Here is a 25,560-nt window from a genome sequence, read left to right as displayed (position 1 = left end):
GGAGTACCTGTAAATATAGTATGTATTTGACACTGACGTGTTATGAAACTGGTGGCCACGGGGATGCTTGCTATAGAAATTAGTACTAAAGTAGTTATATTTTTCCCCTTCATGGGCTCCTGAAGCTTTTATGGTTCAAAATTTCCTCACTAGTTTCACAGAGGGGGTTGTTAACAGTCTATTGCAAGCTACATATCCTTGAAGCTTGGTTCCATCTTTAAGAGTGCATCAGAAGAGTAGTTGGAAGTATGTGTATATGGATCCATTAGAATTGAGAGAAGGTGGGGTGATTGCACAAGGAAGGCCTTCAGGATCATGTCTGAGCACATATTCTTAATTGCACTTCTACAGTAAATGTGATTTTTAGACCAGAAGGGGGCGGTCCTGGAGAGCACTGAGTGTTCTTAGCTCCAGCAGTTGACTCTAGTAGTTGAGTGCTTAGATTTGCAGTTTACTTGCTATGAGAGTTGCAAGAAACAGTGTAAGCAACATCCTGTGAATGCAAGGCAGCCCCCAGTGTATTTTATTTACTGGAATAAGTGCCGTTTATCAGTTAGGACAGGGGTGTCAAAGATATGACTCGCAGGGTGGGTCTGGCCCATGAAGCTGTATCATCCAGCTGTAGTGCTGGCCCTACGTCTTGTTGACCCATACGCCACACTGGACTGACCTGAGCGGGGTGGGGTTGGGGGGCAGGGTCTGTGCTGTTCATCTGACCCCTGTGGCCAAAGGAGTTTGACCCCTGAGCTAGTGTTTTCTCTGTCAAAATGGGTGAGATCAAATTGGCTAGAACAATAACATAACTAAATCAACCAGGTCTAATGGGAAGTTGTTTGTTTTTCAGGGTTTGGTGATATCCCTACTGGAAACATTAGCCCTTATATTTTACGCAGAACATCTTTAAATCTGAGAACCAGTCCCCGCCTTGCTGCCCAAAGCCAGAGATCATCACCATCAACCCAGAGCTTTCAAAAAGGCAGGTCAGATAATCTTGCTGAGCTCTCCAAACCAACAGCTGGTGGCAGCAAATCACAAAAGGTAACTGATACTGTATAAAAATGTCTAAAGCATAGGAAATTTCCATTGTGCATTTATCTTGCCAAGTGGGTCTGAGGATATACCACCTTTCTTAGATATGCCAAAAGTATCTTGAAGACAAGGCCATGCATGTAAATACAGTGGATAAATCTGAGACTATCAGAAGTCTGGGCATTAGTGGTAATTTTAAAATTGTTTCTGTGGTCAAATTTGTGACCTTATACCAAATGCCTAAATTGGATAACCTAAACAGAATGCAAATCTTTAACTATTTTTAAACAGCCATTCAGAAAATGCTGTAATGAAACTTGTCTGTACAGCCTTAATTTTGTTCTTTTGTTCATATATTGCTACACAAGCGTTAATTTTTCACTTGAAACTTGACAACGTAATTTTAGTGAATTTTTATCCGCCAGATGCTAAAAAGATATGCCTGTTATACACAGAAAACTCATACTACTGCAAGAGTGGAATCGGGGCCTAATGCTAAAAAGTTTTGCTAGAACAGAATTCAGCTGCCCTGAAGCACTAAGTTATAACCAAAGCAGCTGCTACAGTTTAACAGTTGTTTTGCAGGAGCCTGTAGCTAGATCATTCCAACCTGATCGCTGGAGAAGTAGGGTTAAAGTTGGAGCTATTTTGCCTCTGGGGTACAGCAGCTGCCACTCCCTCTGAAGTTGTGCAAACCTCTGTCTTTCCATGAACAGTATTTCAAATTGCGAAGCTATAAGCCTACTAAAAACTCAGGAATATTGGTATTGGTGCTCCTTACTAAGGCTACCTAAAAGGATGCCAGTGGCTGAATGTTCTGGCTTACTAGATAACACAAAAGCTGCAGTACTGAAAATATCCCTGGATTTTTTCTGGAGTTAAATGTCAAATCAAATATAGGTCAACCACAGAGTATCTCTATGTTCTGTTATATTTTATCAACATGTTTGTTCTGTTATGTTTTATCGGCCTCTTGAAGGCTCAGATCAAGTGCAGTCTATACTTGGTGAAAGAGTTTGAGTTTAAGGCTGAATGGGGCAATTATGACTATCTATTCTGATCTTTTAAATAGTACAGAGAATATAATTTACCAAACAATTTCCTGAATATGAAGGCTTAAATTTTAAATTTCCTTTTTTTTAGCTATAAGGTGTCTTTTAAAAGGATTTAGTCATGTTCAAAGACTTCTGGTGGTAGAGAATCCACTATGCTCATAGGCATGTTGTTTCAATGGTTAAAATTACCTGTTCTATTAAAAATGTGCATTTTTTCCCATCTCAGATATTCTTTGAATATCCTGTTATTGTTTCCATAAATGACCTCAATAAGTTTGATTTGCACTCCTTTCCTATACACATCTCACAATACTTTCCAAATGGACAAAGTTCTGAGAATATGTAGAGAATCCCAGTATTCCTGGAAGAATTAAAAGGAAGTCCTGAGTACTAGTCAACATTGGAAGACATCAGAAGACATCTGATTCAACCCTCTTCACAAATATAATAGGTTTTTAAGAAGCTTGTAAATCAACAAGCTTGAAGTAGAACTTATTTATTGATTGCAGCAGTATAATTAAAGATATAGCAAATAAGCGGGACAGTAAGTAACATGGAGCTGGGGGGAGCAGTGTTTCTCAGAGCTGTCTGTTGCTCAAATTTCCTGTAAATATTTTGTATTAGGACATCTTGTTCCTAACCTTAATAATCAAAAATGCTGTACAGGCGAATAACAGTATAGTGGAAGATAAGAATTTCAGTTGTTTCTATTTCAGTATAAGTCAATAGGAGCCTCATCAGCTGTAGGGATTACACTATGCCCATTAACTCTTTCAGTCACTTGTAGGGTATGTGTATTTGCTTTTTTTCAGCAAGGAATACTCTTCTTGTCTTGCAAGTTTTGCATTGACATAGGACAAAACTACAAAAAAATTGCTGTTCAGGAGTGTTATCAATACAATATTCAGTGTGCTGTGTTTCCAACCCCCACCCCAAGCCTCTCTTGCCTTCCTTCCACCACTTTATTTCAGATTTAAGTCTGAAAGTGGAACATAGTTCATTTCAAACAAGCTTAGCAAATTTGCCAAGAGATTTCAAACATGCTTTTTATCATTTTTATGTCTTTTAAATATGACAAAACAGAACTTGATTAATATGTGCTCACAAATCTCACTGCAAGTAGTGGTTTCAGCCCCGTGTTAGCAAAGAGCACTGCGATGAGCACTTAGTTATGAAACTGTTATATTTACAGAGCATACTGTAGGGAGGTGCATTATGAAATATTAGTAATAAACTTGAAAGATATATGAAGCTTTGTAGTGTCAAGTGATGGAGGAAGAACGTAGACTAGGACCTACTGTGTTGTGACGGCTTTGCCTATTCCTTGCCATATTGCACGACTTTCCATGTTTAAAACAAGGAAGAAGATGCCAGTCCTACACCTCTGAATGTGGAGTTGGCTAGTTAGTTGCCCTAAAAGTGTTGCTTTTAAAACTAAATAAAAGACTATTTTCGCTTTCATGTAGGGATGCTGACTGTAATAGACTGTAGGGGATCCCTGACCCTGCCTGGCCACTGGAAGTACCCACACTCAATCCCTTCTGCAAGTTCCCCCAAAATCCTTTCTCTTTTACCTGCCACAGTTCATTCTCATTTTAGGGTCTCCAGTTGGCATCGAGGAATAGTGCAGTTTGAGGAAGCCCCACAGCACTCTAAACTGAGGCCTTCTCAGGACTGGATTGACAGTCTTTGTGGGGCCCTCCCCAAAGTTTTCTCTGGGCTTCTACAGGACTTTCCCCAGTAATCCTCAGGGATCCTTTTGATCTTCCCAAACAGTCTGTCAGAATACCAGGACCTCTGCCTGCTTGATGTACCCTCCTTGACCAGGAGAACTCAGGCATTTGGTCTGCTCTGCTGGTTTTTCCTGGTCAGTGATTCCTTCTGCTCCCCCTGGAAGCTGTCTGCTTTTCACTTCTTATGCTACTTCCTGACTTCCCCTGTAGCGCTTGTAGCCACCTCATGAAGCCAGAGCTGCTTCTTCCTCTGGTCAGAGTGTTTTTTTAAAAAAAAAAAGAAAAAAAAAAGCATTTTTCTTTTACCCTCTGATTCAGTGCTTCCCAACCCATAGGCTGCAGAGGGTTGGCTGCTGGTCCACAAGACGGTTGGCTGCCAGACTGGAAGTCCAGAATTGATTGGCATACTGGAGACTGGCAGTCCACCAGTCTGCAGTATGCTGGTCCACAGTTTGCCAGTCTGTGGTCTAAAAAGGTTGGGAACCACTGCTCTAATTCATCATGCATGGATGCATTGTGTTCCTGCACACTATCTGCTACTAATATTCAGTCACTTGGAATAGGTATCCCTATTACTGACAGGACTGCTAACAACTAGTATAGCACTAAGATCCTTTTTGTTTGTGTTGCAGGTGAATGATGCTCTGCAGTGCCAAGCAGGAACACCCATCTTACCAATGGAACCTACTTTAAGATCTCCTCTGTGTGTAAATAAGCAATCTGTGAAGGCTGTTGCTGAGAGTTCAATAGAGAGCCTTGAAACGCCGAAAAACAAATATTCTTTGCGGAAACAAACCTTGCCTGATAAAGATGAAGAAGAAAACTGTAGGGTACAGTAAAGCTGCATTCGGATCACTTCAGAGCAAAATCCTGTTTAGAAGATCAGAAAATATTTGTTGTGACTAAACATATGTCTATTTTTTTTTTTTTTTTGTGAAAAGACTGTTTATTCTTTTATAACGTATTGGTTTTGTAGAACGTGTTCTTGAACACTTACTAATAGCTATACTTACTAAAGCTACTAGAAATACTCTGATAGAATAGATGTCCAGCTGATATTCTTGGTTGATTGTAAATAATTTTTTTAAAACTTTTGGAAATAGAAATTTTAATGTAAGAAATAGCAAACCATATATTACATATGTGGTATATTACATTACAACCTACAGTATTCCTTTTATTTAGAAATACCACTTCACATTTTCAAAACAGATTATTGTTTGCATTTATTAAACAAAAAGGTTCTCTAGCTATAATAGAAAAGTGGGTGAACAAAGGAAAATGAAGTGAAATGGCTGCAAAACCAGTTTGCATTTGGCAAGACTGCACCTCTAGTAAAAATGGAAATTTAATGTAGGTCATGATAAAATGCATTTGAATTTGTGAAAAATCATTACAAAAAAGCCCAAGATAAAATAAAAACAGATTTATCACTTGAAAGGATCTCATTGAGGCCAACCTACTAGCTGAACACAATGCTAGGCAAAACAAAAGTATCACATCAGATTGATTATCTAAATGATTAATTGCCCAACTGAGTGGAAATGATTTCTCTTTTTTACCCCAGAAAAATGCTGTTCGTGTTTACTTTTCCAGGCCACGTATTAAAATAATCAAACCTGCCAAAACACTAACAGTAGGAGCCCTAACACACAAAACTGTACAATGTAGATAGAAGGTACTTTCTTTTTCTGTTCTCATATTGGATCAGACTTTCTCTAGTTTTTTCTGTAACTTTTCTTTATTTGTTAACCACCTGCAAGTTGAAAGAGGATGAACCCCCACGCCCCTGCATTCTTGTGTAATTGTGTAAACCTAAGTGAACAATACATTTTTACTCCAAGTCAAACTTGTGTTATCTGCTGCATCTTTGTTTTATTATTGAGTCGGGGCCTGGTGAAATGTACAAGGTTTGTCTCTGTGTTATATTTTTAAAATGGAGCATTATTTTAATCTAAAATATCAGGATTTTCCTTTTGAAGAATTTTTCTGATAATATCAGGGGAATACATTAACTAGTGTAATTCAAATGTGGATTTTTAAAGAAATATAGCAACTACAGGTTTCCCTCATTTCATGCTGGTTCTGTATGTGCGAATTTGCTCTTATGCGATGACTCTTTTCATATCAAACATTTGTTATATGTGAGGTATATTCTTTCTTAGGCACTTGGTGTGGTGGAAGCCCATGGTCAGCTGCTTTGTGCGGTGCATTGTGGGAGTGATGCACACCAAAATACAGACTCCGGTGTGGATCTGTGCTCCTCGCTTGCTGTCTGTGACATGTGTTCTGTAGTTGCCATCCCCATTATGATAGTGCCCTGTGCTCGCGTGTACTGTCTGCTGTTGTTGAGTATCAACATTCACTTGTAAAAGTGATAGAAATGGGTCTGGGGGTCAGTACAATTGAGGTCTTGGAATGTATCCCTATTAGTTACATTGTAAAGAAGGTTCCCTTTATGCAAATATGAGTTATATGCTGTTTTCCAGGAATGTATGTACAGCATGAAGCAAGGGAAACCTGTATATCATTCCTTTTTTGTCTCGGATGATATGACCAGAGTGACACAAACTCTTCAAATGCTTCGGTAACTGATCTGTTTTTTTGTGACTAGGTTGTACTTTATGAAAATATGCTGTAATTAAAGTATTAGTTATTATTTAAGCATTATTTTATAACCTTCTGATGGGGTCAGGTCAGAACTTTACACAGTTCTTCACTGGGGTGTTGCAATATCAAATGCAACTCCAATCATTCTAGTGGTTGCAATAGCTGAGTAGAATCAAGGAAAATGGACATATTATGTTTTTATTGCTAGATTGGCCCAGCTTTACTCTTTCATGTTTTCAAAGCTTCCATGCCCTCAAGATGGTTTGAGCATTAGTACTTTAAATGTACCTTACGGAAATGCTGCTTTAATTTTGTGAACTGATGTGGAATGTTCAGGGAAACTAAGGAACAAAGAGTCCTTTAAATGTATGACATTAGGACTGGATCTTATTCTCCTTGCATAGGACCAGCTTAATGTTGCACTCTAAAGCAATAAGTCAATTATAAATTAAGGGATAGATTAATTGGTACACTCTCTGCTTTGTTTCTCCGATTATTAAATTAGATTAAATGTGGTCTGTACACCACAGTTGCATGGTCAGTGTATCCTTCCTGCTTTGTGAGCTCCTAGGGTCACATTGGATGTTTCCTTAAATTGTGTATTGTAAAAGAATCACACAATTAAGTTGAACTCATTCATAAGTATCAGTTTGGTAGCATTGTAAAAAGGACTGGTGATCTCTGAATGGATATGTCTTTGAGAGAAACACATGGTAACATCTAATTGTTGAGGGGAAGGAGGAGGTTATCTGAAATTCAGGGTCATCTTGGATTTGGGTAAATTTGGTAATACTAAACTCTTTCATATTCTGTAACAGAAAATGCATTAACTGGCCTTACTCTTAATTCTCATTTTGCCCAATATTTATATTATGGTTCAGGTTTATGTGGTCCAATTTGTTCTCTAAAACTTTCACCTCTGAATGAGCAAGAGCAGTGTGCTTGAAAACAGTAAATTTAAAAGCATACTGGAAAGGTGTTGGCATCATTGGGAGATTATTCCATTGTAGCTGATGGAAGGGTCTAGTTGGTTAGTGCTGCTGTTCAGATCTTCCTTCAGATCTTGAAATAGTTTTCTCATTTTTACCTAATGGTGAAAGAAAAAGCACATGCATAAGGTTTGTTTGATTGCTGGTTCTCTATAGGATTATTACTAAGCATGACTGTGTTTTTATGTTAGACTCTACTGCTTTGTCAGTTTAAATGTTTATGGAGCAACTCTCACCCTGGTATCTGCAGTTCATTTAATTCCATTGGTTTTCTTTTGCAGAATTGTACAGAAAAGATTAGGAACCCTCTCTTAGCAATGCTGCCATGATTAAACTATAGTTGTTTTTACCAATAGTTCAGTAGACCTATTGTGAGTCTTGGGTGTCTTTGGACCTATTCTGAATCTTCGCCATGCTTGCGGTGGGGTTACTTTAATTAGAGCAGCTCTTGGGAGTGTGTACGTGGTTTGATCAAAAAGTTCTAAGACTTGATGTTTGGGGTATTGTTCATCAGGAATTTGTACCAAGTGGTCAAACAATCAATCAGGCCTTTTATAAAGAGGTTTTGATTCGATTGAGGGATAAAATTAAAAGAAACCACTGTGAGCTGTGTGGAAAAATGGTCGATGGTTTCTGCACCAAGACAATGCTCCTTCACACACTGCTGTCTCCATTCAAGAATTTTTGGCTGAAAAAAAACCCACACCCTCCGTATTCAGCTGACCATGCCCCATGTGATTTTTTTTTTTTTTTTTTTTTCTGTTCCCAAAAATCAAAATGAAGCTGAAAGGAAGGAGATTTGATGACATTCCAACCATCCATAAGAATGTGAAAGCAGAACTCAAACTCACAGTTGAAGACTTCCAGCATTGCTTCTGAAAGTGGCAGGAACGTTGGGACAAATGGCAGGAACATTGGGAGTGATTACTTTGAAGGGGACAGCTCATAAAAATGTTGTTTGTATATTATTCTTTAAAATAAAGGCTAAGTCTTAGAACTTTTTGATCACCTCTTGTATATTCACAGCGTCTCATATATTTTGCATCCCACACTTCAGAATGGTGGCAGGGATACTTTATTAAAGCTTATTGAATGAGCTTTAGTTAAAGCATCTGATGTAAATATCACGGTTCGTTTCTTTGGAGGCTCATTGAATAACAAATCCTTAGGCACACATTGTTGGTGAGACAAAAGGTATATATTTGCAAATAGGGTCAGAGGGAGAAGACAAAAGATCAAAACCCCCTGCCCCCGGGCACAATCATTAGCAGGCTTTTATCCCCTCTCCTCTGGCACGTGTACAGAAGCAGGAACTCTTACAACTCATTTCCGGTTCATACAAACATGCATGAGAATACGTCAGATCATGCATCCCATGTGTATTATAATTAACTACTTAAGTATGCGGGGCGGATAGGCTTAATATATATTAGGTTATTGCGCTTGCCCAGAAAGCACTCGAGGTTATGGAGGGTTTAACTCCAAGGCTAAGATTGCAATTATTCTTATCTTAGCCTAAGAATGTGGGAGCCATGAAAGAAAGTGTGATTTAGTGTAACAAAGAGATAGTAAATTTGCAGAACAAAGAGAGAGTGATACCTTAGTACAAAGAGCTCTTGGAGTTTTTCCTTCAGTTTCCAACCCCCCCTTCCCTCTCTCCTTAAGGAGACAAGGAGGGCTGGCAGCCATGCTTATTCAGAGGACAACACTATTGATGGGAGCTAACAGCTATTGATAATGCATTTTTAATAATATTTCTAACACATCTATGCCACCATTTTGAAGCGTGGGTTCTCTGAATACATGAGACACCAACACTGCTGGAGCATGCTAATTAGCATGCTGCAGCAGACTCGATTAATCAAGTCTGCTCTGATCTGCGGTAATTACAGCACATTGAAACAGACTTCCCACACATCTACAAGTGCTATTGGTCACTGTTTGTACAGCCATAAAGAGAAAGAGATGAAATTATTGGGTAGGGTACTAAAAAACCTCAGTGTTTCCTCAATGAGGACTAAAGAGCCCAACCTGCTTCTGAAATATATTTTTGCTATGAAGACTGAGCAGTAATTTGGTACCTTTTTTTTTGCCACAGTTGGTGAAAGACCTTATGATTTATGCAGCATTTATCATGCCCCAGCTTCAGTGTAACTAACATATTTACTTGAATATAAGACAAGGGTTTTTCCCCCGATCAGCATGGGGGGGAAGCTCCTCATTTTACAGTCACATAGAAGGAAATTATATTAAATACATTGTCTCTTGTTAAACTGCTGCCAAAAGCAGCATGTGCTCAGTAATAGCAACCAATCACAAAGCTGATTAAATGTAGCCAACACTGAGCATGACTATAATATATACAGCCGATATTGGAGAAATATGCTGATGGGAACCTACCGCAAGGAGAGGTTAGTATAATTAATCTGAATAAGATGCATGGTAGTGTCCATTGTGCTTAGTCCCCCTTAGTGTCTAACTTCCTCTTCACTCCCACAGCTGACCTGTGCCTTTCTTTCTCATTTCCAATGATTCCCCTTTCTTCAGCAGCAAACATCACCAAATGGGGCACCAAATGGTTCACCCCAAATCCCTCTGTCACCCCTGTCCTTAGCCTGTCTCACATGATTAGTATGGCTTTACCCTCCATGAAATGGAAATGGACCAGGTTGTCCTGCACCTTACCTGCACATAAATTTTTGGAGGATCCCAGGACTCATGACAAGAACACCCATTTCCAAATATGAATGGAGGGGGGCTAATTAGCACATTAATCCTTTGTGGGTATCATCTGGAGTACATATGCATGCTGAGCAATGGGGCCACCATTGCTTAAGTGCTGTTGACTCTACAGGAGCCTAGCCCAATGAGTTATATGGTAAACCATGAACCTTTTGGCTTTGGGCTAATAAGTATAATTTTTGTTCTACATAAATGGATACAGAAGTGCTGCTTAAAAATATGTTTGTGGAGTACCTGTGCCAAAATTTGTATCAGTTTAAAACAAATATGTCAATTCATCCATCAGTGTTTTCAAATTTGCCCCCCACTACCACATGCTCAGGGAGAGCAGGATGCAACAATAGATGGTGGGGCAGAAGTTGAGGTGGCAGAGGACAAGGGGGCCACCTGAATTCCCCAGATTTTCTCTGCTGTAGCATGTAGGAGGGGGAAAAAATCAAGGCAAACCTCAAATAATTAGATTGTATACCTGCATAATTATAACAAACATAATTTTTTCCATATATAGAATCTAATCATTTTATAATCAGGATTATTTTACATTCAAGTAAATAAAATATTAGTTGGACATATTATTATTTTCTTAAACATCATCCTATGCTACTTCAAGTGCCAATGTTCAGAGGATGCAAAGTGCCACTGTGCTGTAGCTACACAGGTACAGCACTGCCTTGCTGACTATACGTCACATTATTTAGAAGAATATATAATCCAGTATGATTTTTTTTTTTGTGGGTATGGGGAAGTGAGAAGGGAAGAAACATCTTACACTGTCCAGTTTGCTGATTTTTTTTTTCTGTTGCACTCTGTCTGCTCTTGGGTTGCTTGCATACAACTGTGTAAGACCTTAAGAAGAAAAACTGAATACCAAATTAAGTGTGTGGCACTCCCCTCTGGGCAGTCCCACATATTATTGAAATATAATTCTATAGTCTCTTTCCTTAGTCTTTTTCTACTACCACTGTAAGTAGAGAACACATGTGCAGACCTGGATTTTCTTTGCATTATAAATGGCAAGCTAGTTCATTTTAGAAGTGAAGACTTGGTCTTGAACACAATAAACATGCTATATGCCAGTGGGCCTCCAGCTGTAGGCAGGTCTGCCACAACTTAGTTCTGCACCCTCCCCAACGGCCTCTTGAAGCCCCTTCCTCTGCCCCATCTGCTGTTCTGCTTCCTGCTCTATCTGCCACTGCTGCTTGTCCACTTTCTGATCTGCTGCGTGCCATACACACAAGCTGCCTGTGCTACTTGGAAAAAGTATAATTACCTTGTAGCATAGGTTCCATTCCATTTCTTCTTTACAACATCTGTATTGATTTTGGCCTTATTAGTGGCTTCACAAAGATTCTTTCTCTTCTTTGTTGAGGCTACTATGACTACCTTTACCCTGAAACTATTCTAACTCTATTCATAAGTGCCAACTTATCCTACCTTGAAATGTACAATAAGGCTTTCAACTCCTCTGTGGAGGGTTCACTTGAGCTAATGTAAGGCTTTCTGGTGATGCTGACAAAAGAACTTGATTGATAGTTTACATTCGTTGTAATGATAAAGCATCACCTTAGGCACAAAGGCCAAGGTACAATTTGAAATGCAACTAGCAAAGCCCCTTGAAAACATTATTATTTTGAAAAAGGCAATTAAAAGGGATTCCACAGGCATGTGCAAAGAGGAAGACCAAAGTGTAGATAGGTCCCTTGTGGAATGCGTAAGTGACAGGTACGCACCCAGAGAAGCTGCTATGTGTGCCCTGTTCACCTGGTTTCAACGTACCTCCCTCTTCTCACCTGCCATGAATGCCTTTTTCTATAAGATGGATGGTTAGTTATGGAGGTGGTACCTGTGGCCATCAGTGGTCTTACTGTGGTCAGCTCTGCACTGGTCTTCTGTGGGGCTCCTCCTTCCCTACACCCCTCCTCTTCCCACTCAGGTGTTGCTTTTGGACCTTGATGATCAGTTTGGTCTCTGCTAGGTTCTTCTTTTTGTAGGCTTCAGTGCTCAGGACAGCGCCTGAACTTTGATTCAAAGGATTATAACAGAAAAGGTAACTGAACTTAAATTATTTGGACTACTTGGCTAGGCAGGGCACTGATGCCTTGGCATTAACTGAGCCCCACTATTGGGGTAAGGGACTTAGTCCAGGGTGCTTTGGGGCACCATTTCTAACTGCCCTTGTCTGAGCCATCTGCACCTGCTGGTGCTACACTGCTTGGATTGGCCTAAGGTGACCCGGTGTGGGCCTCCCCCTCTGGCTCCTTGCTCTCTGGAGTGCTCCTGGCCCACGGTTTTCTCTGCTTGTCACTCAGTGTTGGCCAGCTGGCTTTGTACAGTTCTTCTGGCTGTTCACTTGCCCAGATTCACCACGCCTCCTGCTCCCTTCCCTTCCCTGCCCGCCCTGCACTGCTTTGCATGTGTGTTCTGGTGTGGGCTGTGGTCCAATGACGTTGAGGTTCTCTCCAATGGCTGGGAAACACATGGGCTCTGTTTTCTTCAGCTTGTCCTTGATCCCTGCTCCTCTGGGCTTTGGGTCAATCAGAAGGCTTTTTCTGACTGGAGTGACACTAGCCGGTCAGATTGCAACACGGACACATGAGCCCAGGCTGATCTGAAACAGCTGGGCATGCATCCCCTGAATTTGGGCCATACGCTTTTTCTTTTTCCTGGGCTCAGGCTGTCTACCAGCCATCTGGTAAGTCAGTGGCTCAGATGGGACCCTGTCACATACCTACATCTCTTGTTTGATTTGCTCTTGTCTTGCAGACTTGTCCTGAGCCCTGTGCCATTACTTCAGGGTATGGGATACACAAAGTCTCTTGGCACCTCCTCCTCTTCATGCGTGTGTGACAGGAAGTCAGCCACTACATTCTTCCCAGGACAGTGGTGCACTGTAAAATGGAATGGCTATAATGCAAGAGCCCACCGCATAATATGTGTACTGTTGGTCTTGGCTGACTGCAGCCACATCAGCATGGTGTGGTAAGTCACCAATGCGAATGAGTACTCTAATAGGCAATAGTGAAGTAACTCCACCACCTATTGTATGGCTAAGAACTTTCACTCAGTGGTGGAATACTTGTGTTTGTGGTCAAGTAACTTAAGACTACCGTAGTCTATGGGCTGTTCCTTGTGCTCCTTTTCCTGGGTTAGTACTGCCCCTATTGCTGTTCCCAACATGATTTTCTGTAAGATAAAAGGCTTGTTAAAATCAGGTGTATACAATACTGAGCTGAGGCACAAAGCCTGCTTGACTTTTTTCAAGGCTCTTTGTGCTCTGGGCAACCATTAGACTTTGGCTGACTGGCTTTGGTTAAGTCCCTGAGAGGTGCTGCTAACACTGAAAAGTGAGGGATGAACTTGAAGTAGTAGTTTGTGAATCTGTTTCTTTGTGTTTGGTTTCTCATATGAACTTAATGCCCTTACTTCATCAGCTAGAGGGCATATCTGCCCCTGGCCCCCCTGGAAACTCAGATGCTGTCTCTTCATAGATTGTAAAGCTGGAAGGGACCTCAGAAGATCATCATGTCCAACCCTCTGCACCAAGCAGGAAAGACAACTGGGGTCCGGTGACCCCAGCAAGGTGCCTGTCCAGTATCCTCTTGAAGATTTCCAGGGTAGGTGATTGCACCATCTCTGGAGGGAGCTTATTCCACAGTCTGGACACCCTGACTGTGAAGAAGTTTTTCCTAATGTTGAGCCTGAAACAGTCTTCCAGGGGTTTGTGACCATTACTCCTAGTTTTTCTCAAGAGTGCCCTGGTGAACAGTTGTTCACTGAGACCTTGATGTACGCCTCTGATGTAGCGGTAAGCTGCTACAAAGTCCCCCCTCAGTCTTCCCTTTTTCAGGCTGAAGAGTCCCAGATCCCTTGGCCTTTCCCCATACAGCTTGCTGTGCAAGTCCCTGATCATATGGGTGGCTCTTGTTTGGACTCTCTCAAGCTTTACCACGTCCTTGTTAAAGTGCAGCGCCCAGAACTGGACACAGTACTCCAGCTGTGGTCTCACCAATGCTGAGTAAAGCAGGAGAATCATTTCTTTAGTCTTGCTGGAGATGCATCAACTGATGCATGCCAAGGTATTGTTGGCCCTATTGGCTACAACGTCACACTGCCAGCTCATGTTCATACTGTGGCCAGTTTTTTACCCCCAGGTCCCTTTCATTCGTTGTGCCAGCATGCATTTCCCTGGGTTTACTGTCAGCTCCATTTTATACAACTCCTGGGAGGACTCTTCATAACACCTCTACATGCTGTTCCCAAGTTTCTGAGATGATTTATGTTGTCATTGTATGCCAACATGCACTCCTGGTGCAGTGCCCCTGTGATCCATCAGGCACTGAAAGGTGCCTGCCACATCACGTAAGCCAAACGGAATGTGGTAGAACTCAAACACGCCCCATGGCATGCTGAAGACTGTCTTTTCTTGGTCCTCAACAGCCATGGGGATCTGCCAGTACCCCTTTATTATATTCAAGGTGTCTCCACTTAGGCTGGCCAGTCTTTTTTAAGCATTTCTTTGATGCCTGGCATCAGGAATGCATCAAACTTTGCCACTGCATTAAATTTCTGGAAATCTATGTAAAGATGTAAGGCCCTGTCCTTCTTCAGTACTATCATGAGCAGACTTTGCCACTGCCTTGATTTTTGTGTTTGATCCTCTTTTTTAGCATCTCCTCTATTTTTTGTTTCATGGCCCCACATAGGTGTTACAGGATCCATCTCTACATTTCACAGATCAAGCACCCCTCAGGTGTAATTAGTCCATGTGTCACACCTTTGGCTCTCCCAGGTTTGTCGCAGAATACCTCTCGGTACTCAGTAACCAGTTCTCAGAGCTGGTGTGTCAGCTCCCCGGTCAGTTGACCCCAGAAGGCTGGCTTCTCCTGTGACTCAACCTCTTCTGGAGGGGGCCCTAATTCCAACTTCTCAGGGTAGGGTGCCACTAAGTATCCATTACACTCCTACCATTTCTAAAGCAGATTGATGTTGTAAATTTGCTTTTTATGTCAGTTACTAGGGCTTAACATTTCATAGTCCACTGGACCTACACGGCACACTACTTCACATGGCCCCTGCCACTTGGCTAGCAACGGGTGGTTCTGGTCCAGCCCCTCCCAGTTGCTGCTGCTCTCATCTTTCTCTTATGATGTTAAGCAATCCTTGTGGCTGGTAACCATACACTAACTCGAATGGTGACCAGCCTGTGGAGGCCTGGGGTGCCTTCCTGATGGTAAACATTAATGGTGTCAGCAGCTGGCCCCGCCTTCTTGGATCCCCTTGTATATACCTTGTCAACATAGATTTCAGTGTGTGGTTAAAATGCTTGACCATACCATCTGCTTGTGAGTGGTACATTGAGGTCCTCAGATATTTCATTCTTTTCACCACCGGAGCCATGAAAAAAATACATTGGTTGGTGAGGATTTCCTTGGGTATCCCCACCCTGATTACCCACTTGAGCCAGTCCTGCTGTGATTTTTGATGCCATGACCAATCGGAGTGGTATGGCCTCAGGGACTCTAGTTGCATAGTCCATAATCACTAATGTATATTGATACCTCATACTGTTTTTCAGGAATGGATATGCTATGTTGAGGGTGATTCTCTTAAAGAGTTTCTCTATAATGGGCATTGCCACCATGGGGGCCACTGGTGGTCTTTCAGCCTCTGATACCTGGCAAACCAGCCACATCTTGTAGTAGTGGCAAACTTTATACAAGCTGGACCAGAAGAAGCGCTTTGAGATGGACTTTGGTCTCACTTCACCCGAAATGTCTGGCCATTGGCCTACTGTGTGTTCGGTTAATTGGGGCATCCTAGATCATTAAGGGACCAGAAGTTGTGCCACCTCTACCTTCTGACCTTTCCCTTTACCAATCCTATATAAGAGATCTTCCCTCGCATCAAAATGTGGCATTTGACTTGCCAGCTCTGGCCATAGCAGCTTCCCATTACAATGCACCAGACCCTCCCTGAAGGCATGCTAAAATGCTGAATCATTCACTTTCTCCACCCAGAACTGCCCCAAGTCAGTCACATCCTCTAGGGCCAGGGGTCCATCAGGTTTCTGGTGGAGGTAGTTGTCATGGTCTCCCTGGCAAATCCATCTGTTCATCTAACTCCCTTCCTTTCCACCAATTCTTCTAGGACATCCTGCAAAACTTCAGGGAAGTATGACTGGTCTTGGCCAAGAATCACTGGACAAGGGATGTCCTTGGATTGTCTAACCGACAACTTGTGTGTCTTTCTTAGGACTGTCACAGGCAGTTGGTGCTGTTCAATAAGTGTTTGGTCTGTGCTTGCAGACTAATGTAATCTTTGTGGTTGGAGTTCCTGCCTGAGCCAGTAGGGCAGTTGTGTGCACCACAGTCTCTGTGCATCATCTCATACGGTGGTGATTGTGCACCCCTTGGCTACCACCACCATCATGTAGGTGTCTACAATGGACCTGGGGTGTGGTTGTTTAGTACAGGCATGCCTGAAATGACAGTCCTTTTTTTTACCTCACTCTTGCCAGGACTTGGTTCCAGCTCTTTGAGGGAGAACTCACGTCCCATATCATGGCTAGGGAGCCCCACAGGGCAACGCCATACTTGATACCCAGCTACCCCACACCAGAACCACCTGTCACCCCTTCGGCCTTGGCCCTGTGCCCTGCTTACTGCCTTTCCCTATTTTTACCTGCAGGGTTTGTGTTCATCTGCCCCTCGTTATGTAGCCCCTCCTCCACTTCTGCATACGTCTCAGTGACCTAGATGGCCTGTCTAGGGAGCACGGCTGCTGCCGCCACACCCACCCCTGGGTCTTCAAAGTCCCAGATAAATTGTTCAAGGACTAGTATTTCAAATAGTTCCTGAGACTGCCTCTCTTCTAGTTTAAGTCACTTGGCTTCATTATCTTTTAGGAGCTGGGCTAACAGACAGGGCCATCGGTACTCCTTGCTTTTCTTAGCCTCGAAGTGCTTCAGGTAATGTTCATGAGACACCTCCAAGTGGTAAAAGTGTGGTGGCTTTGACCCTCTGGTAGTTGAAGTCGTCCCTATGAGAAGATGTCCGATAAACTATTTGGGCCTAGCTAGTTAGGAAGGACCCTAACCAGGTACCCAGTAGTTCACATCCCAGTCCTCCACTGTGGCCATGTGCTCGAATGACTTTAGATATGGCTCTGGATCATCATCCTTAACCATCTTGGCATGTGAACCTCCTCATGGCCTTTGTACTTGGCTGCTTGGGCCTTTGCTAGCGATTCTATGAGATGCTTTTGTCTCAAGAACAGGGCAGCATGGGCCTCCATCTTGCAGGATTTGGCCTTGGTAAGTTCTTGTAGTAGTTGCAAGATCATACATTGTGTCTGTTGCCATCCTTCACTTATCCTGCTGTGTCATTCATTGTGACTTGGCCTGTGATCTGCTTATCCCTTGGTTATGGGTTTCCAAGCCAATGCACCAGTTGTGATGGGTATGTGCCTGGGAAAGCTGCCAATGGGTGGTGTGTGTGCCCTCTTAACCTGGTTGCAATGCAACTCCCTCTTCTCTCCTGCCACGACTTGTTGTTTCTATAAGATGGATGGTTAGCGATGGGGGTAGTACCTATGGTTACTCAATAGTCTTAGTGAGGTTGGGTCTGTGTCAGTCTTCTGTGGGGCTCTCCACTACACCCCATCCCTATCTGCTCGGGTGTTGCTGTTGGACCTTGATGGCAAGTCTTATCTGCACTTTGTTCTACTTGTAGGTGCTACGTGTAGTTTGAGCCTGCTCAGGATGGTGCCTGAGCCTTCAGTTCAAAGAATTATTACAGAAAAGGTAACTGAACTTAAATTGCTCAGGCTAGTTGGCTGGGCAGGGCACTAATGCCTTGGTGTTAGCTAAGCCCCCCTACTGAGGTAAGGGACTTAGTTCTGAGTGCTTTGGGGCACCATTTTCCAGTTTCCCTTGTCTGGGCTCTGCATCTGCTGGCAGGCTGCTCCTTGTTTGCAGCCTCCCCTCATCTGCATCCCTTGCAGGGTGTTACACTGCTTGGACTGACCTGAGGTGACCCAGCATGGGCCCCACACTCTGGTTCCCTGCTCTCTGCGGCACTCCTGGAGTTCAGGTTTCCCTGCTGGTCACACAGTGTTGGCTAGCTGTCTTTGTACAGCTCTTCTGGCTGTTCACCTGCTCAGCTTTGCTGTACCACCTGCTCCCTTCCCTGCCTGACCTGTGCTGCTTCACGCGCATGTTCTGGTGTGGGCTGTGGTTTGGCGATGTTTGTGGCAGCAAGGTCTTCCTTCAAGAGTCGGGGAAACTCGTGGGCTCTCCCCTTGATGTGTTCCCTCTTTTTTTCTTCAACCCGTCCTTTAGCCCCACTCCCCTGGGCTCCAGGCCAATCAGTGCTTCTTCCACCCAGCATGATGCTGGCCCATCAGATTGCAGCCTGGCCATGTGGACCTGGGCTGGCCCAGAACAGCCGGGCACACGTTCTCTGAAGCAGTCACATGCTTTTTCTTTTCCACCAGCTCACACTTGCTACCAGCCATCCTGTAAGTTGGTGGCTAGGGCAGGGCCCAGTCATAATAAAACAGTCAAGTTATGGATGGTGTAGGAAGGCTGAGGTATATAATGCCTTTTTTTTTTTTTTACTTCAGTCTTCATGCATAAAGTCAGTTGATGGATGCAGAGTATATTTGGCAGCAAAGATGAGAAAGGAGGCAAACAGAGTAGTGAAAGAACATTATTAGTGATTACTTTGAGAAGTTTCATGCTTTCAAGTCAGCAGGGATGGATGGGATGCATCTAAAGGAGGTGTTGATAACCTTTGTAGGCTGGAGCTTGCAACCCAGCCCCCTGCCATGGGCTGCAAATCTCCACAACCCAGGCAGCTGTAACCACCTGCACTTAGCCTCACTGTGTTGCCCTGTGGGGTCGGGCCAATTTTCAGGATCTCAATATTGTGCTGTTAGACAGGAGGATATGACACAATTGCACATATACAAACATACAAATCAATTAGGTGCATACACACACACACACTACCAGCTCAGGCACATACACATCCAAACCAGCCTAGGCACATGCATACCCATCACCAATTCAAGCACGTACACTATACCCCCAAAAGTTAGACAAAAATCAATTGTCCATACCCACACACTCAGTACACATACACAGATCACTAATTCATATATCATACACACAATGACATATACATACATACATACACACACAGACTCACCAGTTCACACGCATACAACCCACCTATACATAGGTAAGTTCCTAACTTGGATGGCACGGTATGTATGTGTATGCTTGGGGTACCTGGGATATTTGGGGGAAGGTTCAGGTGAGAGAGAGAGTTAAAGTGTAAGGAGTGAATGTTGCCAGAACTGAGATTAGAACCAGTGGACTACAGAGAAGCTGACTGAGGAACTGAGGCTTGGGGTTACTTGAGGTAGATTGGGGCTGGAAACTGAGGCAGACAGTTGAGATATTGGGGTGGAGGGCAGATAAGTGGTGGCAAGGAAGAGACGAGGCAGAAACCTGGGAGCTTGGGCTGGAAACAGGCTTAGAGACTGGGGGTGCAGATAAGTGATGGCAAGGAGAAAACAGTCAGGAAACAGACAAACCCAACTCAGGGTTTCAAAGTAACAGGTTTATTAAACAGACCGCACACTACACAGCCCCATGAAGTTATTGGTGTACACACACACACACACACACACACACACACACACACACACACAATGGCAGCAGGAGAAAGAGACTCAGTGGAAGGGCTGGAAAGTCCATGTGGGGAAGAGAAGCAGAGTCCAAGTCCTTGGTTGAAGAGGGGGTGGGGGATGATAGCTACCTATCCAGGCTGGAAAAGGGTCCTTGTCCAGTAGGTGTTGTCCAGAGGGGGGTCGCTGGCAGGGCTTCTGGGTGGATAGGTGGTGTGGCACGGTGCTGGTCCAGATGGAGAGGGCGTCCCAAAGAGTCAGTCTTCACTACCCCTTTTATGGGGCAGACTACCTCTGATCTCCTATGGGAAAGGCTTGTCCAGGCAAGGTCAGTCCAGTTCCAGAGGGCTCCACGTGTTCTTAGTGAGCATGTGCAGCCTTGGCACAATGGTGGGTTGCCTCATCTTTTGTTTCTTGAATGCTGAGGGTGGTTCCAATGGCTGGGTCCTTGGTCCATGTATTGGTGTTGATAGTTTGGTCATTCAAAGGGAGATGTTTGTAGACCTACTGCCATTGTCTCTCAAGCACCCTCATCCACCCCATTCATTCAGGAACCAAGTTACATAGGAGGGGTAGGTGTGAGTCATGGGTTACACAACCAGGCCTGGGGACAGGATGGAGACTTGACAAACAAAATGGAAACTTGAAATGTCTTATGCTAACTTACCTGAATCACATACTACCAGTAAAACAGTAATATAGAACAGTAAAAATCAATATAAACGTAATAATTATACAATATAAAGGAGAACAAACAAAACAAATGCAAATTGCTACCAAAATAAAATGCCGACGCTTATCCTATGTCTTAGCTCATTTATACTTATCTATACAGAATAGAGAGGGAAAGAAAAAGTCAGAAATGGTTGGGAAATGCATTTAAAAGAAAAAAAACTGGGGGTTTTGCTACAACTGCAGATGCCCAGCCCCTCCGCAGCAAAGGTGAACTAAATCATCTTTATGGGCTGGATTTGACCTGTTGGCCTGTGCTAATCTACTGAAGGAGATTTGGAGGTCACCTGAACCCCTGGATGCCTGGAAAAGAACAAATATAGTGTCCATTGTTAAGAAACTGAAGGAGGATCTGGGGAATTCCAGACCCATCAGTCTGACCTCCATATCTGGAAAGATTATTGTGCAGATCATCAAAGAACCTATTTCAAAACACGTGGAGGAGAACAAGGTGAAGAGGAACAATCTATATGGATTCACCAAGAGCAAATCTTACCTTCCTAACTTGAATTTCCTCTTTGATAAGGTGGGAGGCTCTGTGGATGGCAGAAGAAAGCGGTGGATGTTATGTACCTGATTTTAGCAAGGTTTTTGACACCATCTCCTCAATATCCTCATTAGTAACCTAAGGAAATAGACTAGATGACAGCACTAAGGTGGATACATAACTAGTTGGTTTATCATGCTCAATAAGTTGTCATCAATGGCTCAATGTCTAGTTGGGAGAAGGTGTCAAATGGGGTTCATCAGGATTCTGTCCTGGGCCTGATATTGTTTAACATCTTCAGTAATGATTTGGATAATGGGATTATGTGTGTGCTTGGCAAACTGTGGATGACACCAAATTAGGTGGAGCTCCAGATGCTTGGGAAGGTAGGGCTAGGATCCAGAATGATTTAGATAAACTGAGTAAAGGTCTGGAATCAATCAAGTGAAATGCAACAAGTCCAAATGCAAAGCTCTGAAAAAACAGGCGGTAGCTTTAAAGCTACTCAGTACTGTTTTGCTGGTCTTCCATAAGCATTTCTTTCTTTCTTTTTTTTTTTTACAGAAAGATCATGGTTTGCCTGTACGTACATTTGGGTGTTCAACTAGTTAAATGAATGCACTGGCAATTGATGTGCAAAATCAGCAGCCTTCAATACTCTCATCTCCTTGTACCACTTTCCTTAAATTAAGTAGAAAGATTAAAGCCTAGTGAGAATTTGCACTCAATATTCTGTAATGAAGTGGTGTCTTCTGAGAGCTGTAAATTCTTTGAAGGAAGACATGAAGAGGATCCATGTGAAACATGATGTAAATGCTCCTAATATTGTTGCTGGCAAGAGAAATATATGATTTACAGGAAGCAAAGGCTCCCCTGTCCAGATCAGACTAACAATTTCTGAGCATTGGGTTTACTTGTTCTGTTGCTGGAGGCAAATAAAGAAAATCTGTATTCATTCTTTGATTCCACCCCCCACCAAAGAAGAAAATTTTCACTTTAGAGGTTATCTGTTTTTTTCTTTCAACAGTGGTAATTCTCAGTGTATATTGCTGCCATTGACTTCAAAAAGTGCTGGGGATTTGGTTCGCTTGTAGTACAATTAATAATCTTTGCGTGGTTCAGTGTGTCTGACCCTTAATGATCAATTAAGTTCCTCAACACTTCTGAGGACATAAACAAGAAAAATAATTCTCAGTCTCTTTGACTAGTCTGCATCATTGGAATTTGAGGTAAGGGCAGTGATGGAAACACTGAAGTGTTTGAATGCTAAGCAGCTTGATATTTGCATTCCATTTTTTATTTGGGTTCTTTCCTGAATTCTTGTAATAACAGCAAAAATATCTGGATTTTATTTCCAACATGTTATGACTCCTATAAACTGCCCTTCCATCTTTTTTCCCCTCGGACTGTTAATTATTATTAAGCACTTCTCTTCCTTGGTGTTTGGCTGTTGGCACTTTCTTCAGCAACAGACCTTCAGAAGAATAAATGTTGCCAGCTTTGGCCCATTTTCAAGGGTTCAGGCCAAGCTGCAGCAGTGTAGCTAAATCCAAAGGCTGCAAAGTCTGTTTCTGAGTGACCGCAAAGTGAACCTTTGCAGATGTTCTAACTAACTTGGTCAACAAAGTAAAGGAAGCAATCAGTATGTACAGCCAAACCAGTAATGAGATCAAATTAAACAGAGCACAAGGCCTGAAAGAAGACTTTATAAAAATAAGTCCTTCAAATAGATGATCCAAATATCTGAAAAACAGCTTTATCTTATAATATTGGTAGTGATTGATATAAGCAAATATACTCGGATTAGATGCCGTTTCCTATAATAAATATAATTTTGGTTAAGATACTTGGATAAGTTGTAAAAACAAAGCAGCTTTGTCAGTGAAGAGAAAACAGGACAGTGTCAAGCAGCATTCTGTGATGGTGAAGGAAGGAGATAAGAGCTCTCCTTCCCTTTTGCTTTCCCAAGGATATAAATACCAACTAATTGATGCCTTTCCAGTCCACAAGAGATCTGGTTTAGTCCAGTCCCAAACATGTGCCACAAGCAGGGGGCATGCAGGTTCCAAAACCAAGGGTACGGGGTCATCAACCTGAGTCATGGAGGGAGTCCTGCATAGTTTCAACTGAGCTGCTGCTGGCACAGTCACCGCATGTATTGTGCTTGCCCTGACTATTGCTTTTAAAGCAGCATCAGCCAGGAACAGTTCTGGAGTTCCTTTTGTGGCAATACTGCCACAGCACCGACTCCATGGAGGTGGGGGCCAATTCTGGTGCCTCTCCTAACCTGGTACCCAGGATAGGTGCCTTACCCACGCCTAGGTACACTACTGCAGCAACCTGCATTTAAGTGTCATTCTCATACTAAAATTGTGTGAAAACTCAGAGGTCAGTGAATTGGCTAGAACGAGTAGGTTATATCCAGAGACCTGTTGCCAAAGCATCTAAAATATAAAGACAGCCTTGGACAGAGCTGTCTATATTTAATTAGAGGTGAAATAGGGGAGACACGGTTGCTGTCGTCTAATATTCTATATAACATACTAGGCTCTGTGTGTAAGGGGCCTCAAGATGCAAAAAGGAAAAGCTGTTTAGATTTGCAAAATTTCAGTTGATATTTCCTTCCCTTTTGTTTCCTATCTGGTGTCCCTTTCTTGTGAGTTGAAACAATTTGTCTGCTGAGGGACTACACAAAAAATATCATACTCAGTTGCAGCCACTGCAGTTATTTTTCTTGCCCTCAGTATATTCCAAGAATTTGGATGGAAATGTTCTCCTGTTCCCTATCTCTGTTGTGCCTATGGCTGGCTTACTTCAGCAACGGGAAAGATTATACAAATTCTTATTTGGTCTACAGGATGCTGGAGAGACTTGTACAAATCCAAGAGCACAGCTTTCATTGTTTTTCCTTCAATGCACTTGTACATATTGTTCCCAGTTCAACTTCTCACTTTGCTGTTTGCCTTCTAAATGATGCTATTTGAGGTACATCAAAATAATCTTTTCACACAGATTTTTGCTCAATATAAACTAACTATAAAAGCAAACAAGGTTTCAAACAAGTAGCTATACTGATATTGGTCACTGCCATCCTTCTTCATTTATATCTTTTAACTCACTGAAGAAGCGTTAGTGACTTAATCTTTCATGTTATCACCACAATTCATTGATAAGCTGAGAGTGTGCATGCTGTTTTTCAGACTACCAGATCAGGGTTCTCTTTCAACACCAATAAAGTGCAGCCACTGAAACTGGCTGACTGAAAGACAGCAGCTGTCTAGCAAGTTATGGCAACACACTGCAATACAGTAGGATAGGAAGTGGAAAATAATGCCATAACATACTGAAACTAGAGAGTGAGTATAAATGATTAAAATATGCGACTACTTCTAATAGTAGGCTTTCGTCATTACACAATATAAGAGAAGTTCATAGGCAAAATTTTTAGAACTGGTAGTACAAACAAAATTAGAACACACTCGGCTAACTACAAGAGCATTCTGTGAATGGTCTGGAGGGCACAGCCTAACCATCGCATTTATGATAATATACTATCAACTACAACAATGCTAGCAGTTAGCATTGTTACATGCCTGCAGCAGCAGCAACAGTGCTAGCAAGCCAAACAGTTTTGTGCACTGTGGCAGGTACATGCCCAGCTGACAGGTACATGCCCAGAAAAGCTGCTGATAGGCAGCGTGCATGCCCTGTTCACCAGTTTGTGATGCAACTCCCTCCTCTCAACTGCCACAACCTGTTTCTGTGGAGTAAATGGTTAATTATGGGGAGATGCTACCTATGGTTGCTAGTTGGTCTTAGTGCGGTCGAGTCTGTGTTGATCTTCTGTGGGGCTCCTCCTCCCCTTCACTTTACCACCTTCTGCTCAAATGTTGCTGTTGGACCTTGATGGTAAGTCTGGTCTCTGCTTGGTGGTCCTTCTTGTAGGTGTTGTGTGGTTCAAGGTTGCTCAGGATGGTGCCTGTGCCTTTGCTTCAAAGGATTCCAATAGAAAAAGATAACTAAACTGAAGTTGCTCAGGCTAGTTGGCTGGGCAGGGCACTGATGCCTCAGCATTAGCTGAGTACCCCTACTACAGTAGTGAACTTAGTCCAGGTTGCCTCGGGTTACCACTTCCAACTGTCCTTGTCTAAGTTCTCTGTACCTGCCGGCAGGCTGCATCATGTTTGCAGGCTCCCCTTGCCTGCATCCCTTGCAGGGTGCTGCATTGTTTGGGTTGGCCTGAGGTGACTCAGCATGGGCCCCATGCCCTGGATCACTGTTCTCCAAGCTCCAGGCCCATAGTTCTCCCTGACAGTCAGACAGCATTGGTCACCTGTCTTTGCACAGCTCTTCTGGCTGCTCTCCCACCCAGTTTTGCAGCGCTGCCTGCTCCTGTCCCCGCCTAACCTGTACTGCTCTACCTGAGGGTTCTGGCACGGGCTATGGTTTGGCAGTGTCTGTAGTGCTGAGGTCCTTTCCAGTGGTGAGGG

At 42.9% G+C, this 25,560-nt stretch overlaps 2 protein-coding genes across 3 annotated transcripts in view; one reads left to right on the top strand and one right to left on the bottom strand.

Annotated features, from left to right (window-relative positions):
• CENPF (centromere protein F) overlaps positions 1-8,359 on the top strand; it is a 58,615-nt gene extending 50,256 nt beyond the window's left edge. For both annotated transcript variants that reach the window (XM_090048984.1, XM_090048994.1), the window contains 2 exons: positions 845-1,038; positions 4,450-8,359. In XM_090048984.1, coding sequence (XP_089905110.1) covers positions 845-1,038; positions 4,450-4,656 — 401 coding nt within the window. In that variant the 3' untranslated portion in view covers positions 4,657-8,359. The remainder of the gene's footprint in view (positions 1-844; positions 1,039-4,449) is intronic.
• Positions 8,360-19,779: 11,420 nt separating this feature from the next.
• The window catches only part of LOC149873658 (spermatogenesis-associated protein 7 homolog), a 65,378-nt gene continuing 59,597 nt past the window's right edge, over positions 19,780-25,560 (bottom strand). Inside the window, exon 10 of the mRNA XM_090048974.1 lies at positions 19,780-20,886. Coding sequence (XP_089905100.1) covers positions 20,758-20,886 — 129 coding nt within the window. The 3' untranslated portion in view covers positions 19,780-20,757. The remainder of the gene's footprint in view (positions 20,887-25,560) is intronic.

The sequence above is a fragment of the Crocodylus siamensis genome, chromosome 1 (assembly GCF_052110815.1).
Source record: "Crocodylus siamensis isolate JL-2025a chromosome 1, ASM5211081v1, whole genome shotgun sequence".
Taxonomy (NCBI): domain Eukaryota; kingdom Metazoa; phylum Chordata; order Crocodylia; family Crocodylidae; genus Crocodylus; species Crocodylus siamensis.
This window is presented reverse-complemented; position numbering and strand designations above follow the sequence as displayed.